Here is a 9990-nt window from a genome sequence, read left to right on the forward strand (position 1 = left end):
CTGACCTAGTTGGGTGTGCATGCTTGTGAGTGCTGACGTCAACAAGAGGGAGGGGTGAAATGCATGACCAGGAAGGAAGGAACAGGGTCAGTGGTAGTCCATACCCATGCTTTGAGTTTATTTATACTGTATTTGTATATTCTTCTCACTCTGCACATTTATAGAGCGCATACACTTAAGGGTGTTTTTTCCTTTTTTAGCTTAAAAAATATGGGTGGAATGAAATATAATGAGAGGTTTTGGGTTTTTTTACTGGTAAAGCTGACTAATACCATAATTACAGTTGTATATCAGCAAATGTTAGGGCATTACAAGCATTGCAAATAAACATTACATTATGTCTGAGAAGCACTCTTGCTTTAAGACACATCAGTTAGTATAAGCTACAGTAGAATGTTTCTGGCTTTATTTGGTTTTGAGCACAAGCACCCCTCTGCTTGTTCATATCTAAGCCAAGCAGTGTTACCTCTTGCTTGAGATGAAGAAGTTGCTTTCGAGTTACAGCTGCCTTTTTAGCACAGGGACAAGGTTGCCCTCCAGAAGTATTGCAGGTGCAGGCTCCAAGAACTGCCAGCTTAAAATCCAAAACAAACCACTAGTTAACTATCTATCTGCATATACAACTCAATCCAAGAGATGACACATGACTAGCAAAAAAACATCCTGAAACTAGAAAGGGAGTGTAAGGGTCAGGGGAAAAAAAAATCTAGAAGAGATTTAGGCATTATGTCTTTTGACTCACAAATCACGCATGTGAAACATGTATTTCTGCAAGACAACCTAAAGGCAAAAATTGTCACCCTGTGTATGCTACTCCCTGCAGACCTAATTAGATTTTTTTTTCCACTCAGTAAAGTAATGCAGTAGGCATAGGAGTTAAGAATTAAGGTATTTGGAAGAAAAAAGATAAGCATGCTGGATGCTCCTTATCTCTACTTGTTCTTTGCAAGATAGGGATAATGACACACCACATTATTAGAAAACTGATTAACAGGCATGGAAGGACATATTGTCATTAGCTAAAAATGGGTCCAAAGAAAAAGTTAAATAGTCAGTAAACACAGTTTATCTATATATTTTGAACATAAACAAGCATTGAACCAGCCATTTTAAAAAGCATGTAATTCATACTTACTTCAAGACCTGTAAAATCTGTAAGGTCACTTTTTTTCAAGGACATGTTTTCCTGCACAACCTTCTGTTTTTTCACATCAAGCAGTGCAAGAAATTCCAAGCACTGCTGATTCAGGACTATGAAATAAAACAAGGAGAGTGATTATAACGTCTGCTGCTCTGATTTCTTAATTTCTGTGTTTAACTACACCCAAGTGAAGCAGTTCTACAGTTTAAACATCAGTTTGGGAATATGATGAGACTATGTACATCTAGAAACATATCCCAATTGTCTTTCCCTCTGTGTTTTCTCAAAAGTAATGACCCAATTACAGAGATGCCGCTTCATATGTTACTCTGCCTCAGTACTAAGCACTCATATTTTATACGCTTAACAACTAAGGTGGCTGCTCTTTTACAATAGCACAATATTGGGAAAACAATTACACACATCAGTTATTTTAGAGCTTTTTGGAAGTGAAAAATAAAGCAAATAGGCCAGACACTCGTGTGACCTGCAGATCGAAAAGCTACGCTGTAAGGCTATGAAACTGGATACTTCAGAGTTTGTGCTTTGGGAATGTTTTTGTGGGTATGTTAGAAGAGAACGTCTCTGATGCAGGTTGTCATTGCAGCAGGAGCACGCGGTGGCTCCCTGGCTGCTGCTGCTGCCTCTTCCCAGGACACGATCAGAATCATGGCCTGGTTCTGTCCCTCCACCATATCCAGGGTGTCTCCACCCCAGTGAGACAGATGTACTTCTTTCACACTTGATCTACTCTTTAAGCTATGCATACCTGACCTTTCCTATCAGTTTGCGTTCTTCTTTTCAGCTCAGTTAACAATGTGAGAGGAAAAACAAACATAACTTGTGTGTTTAAAGAGGTTTTCTGAATATTGACTAATATCAGCTGCCAGTAACAGGAGACTTATCCCAACAGAAAGCTTCCTTTGTAGCTAAATCCTGAATTATTCCTGAGTAACAATATGTGATGAGCAATAGCTGTTGACAACTTACTTGCGTTTTCAGCTTTAAGAGTTTTAATTTCTTCTGTTCTCAGTTTCAGTGCTTCCTTAAGTGCTGCATTTTCACAATATATCCTGCAGAGGTTGGAAAAAATCTTTATTAACTTTCAAAAAAAAAAAGCCAAAAAAACCAAAGCCAAAACAGGTGCTCAAAGAAAAAGATTATCATGTTGAAACACTGTATCTACTATTTCTGCAAATTAAAATTACTGAAAGGATTGGAAAAAAATGAAAACTGAAAAGTTAAGTATTCAGTTTGGCAAGATGCTATCCATGCAGCATTATATAAGAAGTTTCCCCACTTTTTTTGTATGGAAAATTTGCAAAATTTTTCCAAAACAGTACCAGTGCCAATTATATGTAGTATGTTTTTACATCCAAATCTGCTATCCAGGGGCCAGTAAGTGACCTAAAACTACTCCTGGCTAACTCTGAAGGAAGTTCTGTGTGTAGGCTGGGTGTGACTGGCACTGAACCAAGGCTAAGAGAGCTGGCTATGCCAGCCTGGCTTCTGTGGAGTCACTCCTCGCTACCCCGGGTGGAGGTGGCTCTGCAGGGAACAAAACCAAGAATCTCTGCACTCACACAGAGGTCTCCCTGCAACCCAGATAGCACACGCTATTCAAACAGGCTCTCCTTGTTCATGAAGCCGCACCCTCACACAACTGATCTGAACGTACTCTGACGCGTTTAAGTGAATGTTAAAAAACCAGAAAATAAAAACAACTTCAGAGTTTAACAAGAGCTGAGTTCAAGTATCACATTACCATTAGAAACTCAAAGAAATCTGGAATTATAAACCTCTGAAACACTTGCTAGAAATCGTTTACTTCCTTGGAAGAACAAAATTATTATTGGACATGTGACAACATGGCTCTTGTGTGAGTTTTAGAAAGTAAACTTCCTGTAGCCTTAATATTGTTCTCAAGAACAGCTGTACTTTCAAGCATTGCAACCTGAGAACAGACAGGATATGTTATAATGTGTTTTTCCTTGAAGTATTCAAGTATTTCCTTCTTGAATAGAAAGTGGCAATCTAAAGTCTTAAATGTTTAGGCAATGCCCATCTTCAGCTCTCAGTAAATGCAGCACACTGTAAATTCATGGTTTTGTTTAAAACTAAATAGGAGCCTTAATTACTTAAACAAAGGGAATTACACATTCTTAGCATCTTGCTGTCTCAGATAGCAGAAAACCTTTTTGCAACGTGATCTCATGGGTTGCTGTTTTCATGTCCTTACCTTTAACAGTTAACACTAGGTTTTGTCGCTCCAAACCACCCAGCTATGCCTTCTCCTAAAGTGTAAATCATAAAATCATAGAATAGTCTCCTAAATCAAGAAAGCCAGAGGATTTTTCAAGAGGTCTCCCTTTGACAAGTGTAACTAAGTTAACAGATGGACAAGACAGAGTATTGTAACAAATACTCTTCTTAGAAATGAATAGTTTGTAAACTTTTGCCTTATTCTTTGATTAAAATTTTGAAAATTTTATATAAGAATCTCCACTGAAGTAATTGTATAACTCTGATGGGTAGATGCAAGAGATACCGCTCCTACATTTAAATAAGTGAGGCTGCTGGTCACAGTTTTCAAGGACTGTTACTGCATCATTCATTCAGTGCCTCTGGCATCTTCTCCTTGCCTAACCACATCTGCTGTGCCATCCAGAGTAATTCTTATTTAAACAAAGAACCAGTTGATCAGCCTCAGTCAAAAGCATTCCATTTTACCTGTACCTATGCTCATGCCTACAATGCAAGAAAATAAAGGAATGATTAACCGGAAAACGGTATTTCCACATATACACATATACCATTCTTTTCTATGCCTCATTTATATTTAAAGTAAATAAGGAGAGTCTGGCTCTAGGATGACAGTGAAAACTCAGCCTAGCAAAGCCAGCCTATATACACACTAAAGAACTGAGATGTAATAATTTTGGTAGTTTTAACTGAAAAATACAGATGGGACTCGCATGGAAATTAAATAAAACTTCCCAAGTCTGGAAGGAAATTAGAAAAAGGAACAAAAAAACCCATACAGAAAACCTGATGAAGCAAACTTGGAACACAGGAAAAGTGGCTTATAGCAATCAATGCATCTAAAAAAAAAAACCCAACCAAGACACACAGTGTAAATCAAATACCTGTCATATTTTTCTGTCCACGTGTCTTCTATGTTTTTAAATCTATCCTGGTCAAATTCAATTTCCCATTGCAAAATATTTATTTCCTGTGGAAACAAAAGAAATCTGCAGCAGTTTATTACAAGCTTCCCGTTGAAAGGAAGAAGACAAACTGCTGGTGCTGAGTTTGGCACCAGCAGAGATCTAGGTGACCAACGATTATGACAGCCTATGATACCGTTAAAAATACATTTGGTGCTAGATACCAAAAAGTCTCTCCATCACTAATCTGTGGATTCCAGAGCACGTTGCATGAAATAATGCTTATAGTGCCTTACAACAAAAACAAAGCCACAATGTCCTATTTCCCTCTCCCCTTACTGTTCTGTGGAAAGGTCACAAAGGAAGAGAAGCAAAATAAAACTCAGTTTAATAAGGTAGCTCAATGCCACCTTCCTCCTCCTTCTCCTCCTCCTCCACCTGATCTTCCCTATGAAAATTGGTCACTCATTTATTAGATTAATTGAGAAACTTCAGCTTAATACCTAAGAAATAGTGCAACTCACTATGAATGGCTGTGAAACTCTAAACAAATACCAAGTGGAAGTACAGAAAGAACTCTAGAAACTTTCAGGTATTATTTCTACACACAACAGCTTGAAAACATCTAGATCAAAAGAGTGATACATTAACATTTTCTCTTTCTACTAAAAAGGAATAAGAATACTTACAAAATGGAACTGGCAGATTTGTAGTGATTTAAATAAACACTCAAATAAACCCTTATTAACAGCAATGGACTTTTGTGTTTTTACACAGGTGTGAAGTAAACATGCACCCTTACCTTTTCTAAAGTTCTCTTTTCTTCCTCACTTTTTTGAAGCATTGCTTTTGTATGACTAGTGGCTTTATTAAGTACTGCCTGCAAAAAAAAAAAGCACAAATACTGTAATTAAGTTTAATTAATTTGGCTTTAGCCAAATTTTCAGTTTTACATCACGAGAAGTTGACATTTTTATTTAACAAAGGTGTGCAGAACTACAAACACTAGTGCCCTGGTTTGAGCTAAACAGAACCAATTCTGTTCAGTGATTTTTACTTTTCAGCTCGGACTCCTATGAGAGGCTGCCCTGCCTGAAGTCAGCAGCGTGTTTGTGCAGACAGTGTGTGCTACTGGCAGTGATAACACCTGATGTTTACAGTTACTGCCTGGGATTGAGATGCAGAAAGGCTCTTGCTGATACTTACTCCTATAGTGACCAAGGCCACTGCTAAATCTTGTGCCTCACAGTGGGAACAGATTTATCTGTTAAGGGTTAGGGCTGAGATGGCCATTAGATACTCTCTAATAATCCCTCTTTCCTCCCAAACGCAAGCCCGGCTCTAACCCCTGAAAACAAGCACTTTGCTTTTAAGTCTCAGGGGATTCTAATTTCAAGTCACTACAATCCCTTAATTTTTTCTAATGAAATATGTGTCATCATTTAAAATGAGATCATGTCTTTGGGGCTTGTCCACAAAATCAGACCTTAAAAAACTTGGTTACAACATACTTATACTTTGATCCAGGTGTACCTTACTATGAATGTCTGAGGGTAGAAACTGCAGAACTATAAATGCATTACACAAGCAGGCTAAGAAAGAGTAACTCATTTCAACATGATTCACTGTGATAACCATAAGAATATTCCAAACTAGGAAAAAAAGACTGACCTAACATTTAACACACACTGTCCTCTAAGTCAACAGATGGAGTAGTTAAGTGAAAATATCTGTACTCTGCAGCAAAATTTCATGCACTGGCATAATCTGTAATTTAAAGGACTGGGAAGATGGCCTTTGTCTTTAAGTTAAATAGAAAAACCCACAAAGATAAAATTATGAGAATTTGCTGCAATAGTAAAGCCTTCTTAAATAACCACAATAGTTTCATGCAGAAGAAGTAGTAAATGGTAGAAGCAAAGTCTGTAAACACTTAAGAGACTCAATGCTTCAAATCATAGTCCTGGGAAGAATTTCACATTTGGGGTGTTTTGATGAGAAAGGGCAGGAAGTTTTCTTCTGTCTTTCTTCCACTATCCCTAAGTATTTAAATGATTTCTGAGCAACTCCTACCATGCTCTGCAGAATTCTTAGGGCTTCATCTTTTCCTTCAAGCTGTCTTTGAGATGCCTCCAGCTCAACTTTCAAAGTTTCAACTTCCTGAAGCAAAATAAAATAGATACACTGAGTAAAACCCAAGGTTTTTACTGTTAAAACCTAACTGTAACACCAACGTAAATTTGCCCTCTTCAAAAAGAAAGAATCTCCTTTTTCTACATGGTATATGATTTGTTTCTGACTAATAACTTGCTCATGATGAAGAAATGTTAACAGCACATGCTAGCACAAAATCCTTATAGAAAAATACATATAACTTTTATTCTTTTTGTTCTCTTCCAGTGTATTTGGAAAACAAACCACTGTAGTTCTGCCTTGCTAAGGAATATCAATAAGAGTCTGGAGCTTTAAAATAAGTAAGCAGGACAGAATACAATTTTCCTATATTTGCAAAGTGCATATTACAAAAATAAATTATAAAAGCTATATTAATATGACATATTATAAATATACAACATATCCATACTCTAGTGTGAATATCATGTCAGAGCTGTTAGATCAAAAACACTACTTGTCCAGAACAAAACAACAACAGAACAGGTTCCTGCTCCAGGTACATGCCAATCACATCTTTGTGCAGCACTCTCCCTTCAGAAGAAAGCAGTTTTTCAATTCCTCAGAGTTAGAAGAAAATTTACTGCTTTGTACGCTTATCTTTCCATAACCCCTATGTAGGTCACTCAGTTGTTCACTGGTGGTCATACAAAGCTATTCCTCATAGCTCTTCTAACTCTGTTACTTGAGCAATTGATACTGAAATTGTACCTGGGAGGAGTGGCAATTTATCAGTTTTATCTAAGTAAAAATTAGTGCAGTTCCTCGATACTGGAACTTGCTGTTCACTGAAGGTTCTTCATGCTGAGATAACTTGAAAATGACCTCCCATGGGCCTAACCTCAGCCATCCTGAGGTTAAAAAAACACAATGCAGATGCAGTGTGTACATGTGAGACCACCCTACTTTTTCTGTTTGGACTGATGTAAACATATCAACATGTTTAACCACAGTAAAATTAAAATGCTTGAATTAAATATCTTTTGAAACAAAAAAAGCAGATTAAAACTCCCAGGACTATTCTGTTTACACTGCAGATCTTCAGGCCCCAAAGCCTAATAAAAAAAACCGCCACAAACTGCTAGAAAATGAGTACAGTCTTTTTAATGTTCTCTACATCTTTAAAAATACTTCTCCCCCCATCAGAAAAAAAATAACGCAGAAAGTAAACTGCAGCTTACACTCCGAATTCCTGGCTTCCAACTACCACTCTAATTTCAAGAATCTGACCATCCAATACTGTGGACCTGACATGATTGTCAGCTAACTAACACTGCTTTATTTTGCTACATTAAAAGGAAATGCAGATTTCAAGAGCAGCACACTTGGCACAGTTACTAACCTCTAGAGCTGCCCAAAGTTGTTGCTTTAGTTCCTCATTTGAAGCTTCAGTATGAGATTCTGCAGGATTGATAGGAGATACTACATTATGAGATACTATAATATTTACAAAAGAAAACATAAGAATTTGGTTTACCCAGAAAATAGGTAACATGCAGAATTTTCATCTTTGAGTTTTTTAATTCTGGAGCTAATAAACATTTTTAAGAAATATGTAAATGCTGAACTCAAACACATTGTACCACAATGTACCACAATGTACCACAAAAAAGTGAAACGGGACAAAAAAGGCAGTTGTAACAAGAACTAAAATAAGGATGATTATTTCAGAAATTCTTAAAAAAATAAATAAAAATTGCCATCTTTAATTTTTAGATTCTTTTCAGATTGCATGCAACTTTTCTCAATGGTAGCTAGCACTATTTAGAAGTAGGGGCAATTTTCAAGGGATGAGGATCAAGTCTGGTAACAGGCTATACTATGCAATATCTCTCTAAAAAAAGAGGTTACTACTGGTACTGTTTTTCTTAAACTGAGCATCATAGAGGTTATGCTAAGTTGCAGCCTCCTATGAAATCAAAGTCAGGTCACATGGAGTTCAGCCATTCTTTCATGGCTATTGCTGTGTGAAAGATCTAGATCTAATACAAGCATCACACGGAGACCAGAAGAAGGAGAGTGAAACCGAAAGGAATTACACTGCTCTCCTAACATCTTTATACTGCTGAAACCAATAAATAATAATTCCATGGCTTAGCCTGCTGTGGTTTGCAGAGAAGATAGTGGGCAGTTGTTCTAAAGGAAAGAAATAAGCAAGTTACATGGAAATACTTCGATCGAAATACTAAAAATGGCTAAAAATATGAGGGGAAGCAGCAAAAGTATAATGCACAGCATTGTCTATATTTGGTTTTGTTTAAAGCAGTGCTGTCTTCACAAAAAAATGAATGCCAGCACCAAGAGAATAGAGATGTGTAGGTTCTAAAAATAACTTCTTAACCTCAAGAGTATGCCTTTTCACGATGTTCAACTAAATGGCAAACAGGGCTTTGCGTACTGAGCCATAAACTTTAGACACAATTTCTAGGAAGACACACTTAAACCAGGAATCCAAGTAATGCGATTAAATTTCATTTATGCATTCAGGAATAAAAAGCAATACTGTTCCCCACCACAAGACACTCTTCGCTAAATGTCCCTTTCAAAAGCAAAACTAAACACTTTAAAAATGGTGATTTTACACTAGAAAGGGCCACAGCCTCATACACTGAAAAGCTATTCTGCTAACGTTTTGGGAGGAAGATCTAGAAAAAGAGACTCCTCTGCTGCCTTCATGGCATGGAGCATCTCTTTTTGGAACACAGCTGCACCAGCTGACCTGAGAGGCTGCGCTGGATCCCAGCTTCTTGGAATCCTCCAGAGATTTCAAAGTGTTTTGGCAAGGAGTTTGAATAAAACTTAATGACACGTTGCAAAGCAGCTCAACTGCTCAGTTTTGCCCACAAGATTTTTTTATCACAGGGAACACTTACCTCTTAAATTACTCTTACTACAGCTATTTTGTCGTGTGAAAGTAGCAACAGGCTTTTTGGATGATCCATCATAAAAACTGTTTCTTTTTGAAGCAGGAAGAGCTACAGCATCACTTTCTTCCACTCTCTTTGCTGACAAGAGAGATGTGCAAACCTTTCCAGTTCCTTTCCTGGATCTAACTGGATAGGAGTTGTGTAAATTTTCCCCTTCATAAACACCTCCAGGTCTTCTTCCAAGCCCATTTCCTAAGTCGCCATGTGCCATGTCATCGTCTTCTGCTTCTTCCATCTTCTCCTCCTCGTTTTTTTGTAGTCGTGTTGTTTTTTTTATAGTTTCACTTACGGACAATGTGAAAGGGGCCTCCCGCAAAATAAGTATTTTATCTAGAAAAACAGGAAAAAAGCAGCAAAAGGGAAAAATCGGAAGCTGTCGCCGTATGGCCACTTCAGAAACGCGTTGGGGCTGCGAGAAAACATCCCTCCCTGCCTCACGGTAAAACATTAAACCAGTGAAACCTCCGACCCCTCTGGAGGGTCACCGAGGTCCTTCCACTCGCTCCCGGTCACCGCATCGCCAGAAATGTTGCCCCCCTCACCCGGTCCCGGACCTCCTCCGGGAGTCCCGACCCACCTGCCT

The 9990-nt window shown here is 37.9% G+C and overlaps 1 protein-coding gene across 1 annotated transcript in view; it reads right to left on the reverse strand.

Annotated features, from left to right (window-relative positions):
- The window catches only part of CCDC125 (coiled-coil domain containing 125), a 12130-nt gene extending 2488 nt beyond the window's left edge, over nucleotides 1–9642 (reverse strand). The window contains 8 exon segments of the mRNA XM_009864884.1: nucleotides 467–574; nucleotides 1136–1251; nucleotides 2132–2214; nucleotides 4288–4373; nucleotides 5111–5188; nucleotides 6382–6468; nucleotides 7823–7881; nucleotides 9372–9642. Coding sequence (XP_009863186.1) covers nucleotides 467–574; nucleotides 1136–1251; nucleotides 2132–2214; nucleotides 4288–4373; nucleotides 5111–5188; nucleotides 6382–6468; nucleotides 7823–7881; nucleotides 9372–9642 — 888 coding nt within the window.
- Nucleotides 9643–9990: the final 348 nt, after the last annotated feature.

Source organism: Apaloderma vittatum, unplaced genomic scaffold, assembly GCF_000703405.1.
Source record: "Apaloderma vittatum isolate BGI_N311 unplaced genomic scaffold, ASM70340v1 scaffold6342, whole genome shotgun sequence".
NCBI lineage: Eukaryota > Metazoa > Chordata > Aves > Trogoniformes > Trogonidae > Apaloderma > Apaloderma vittatum.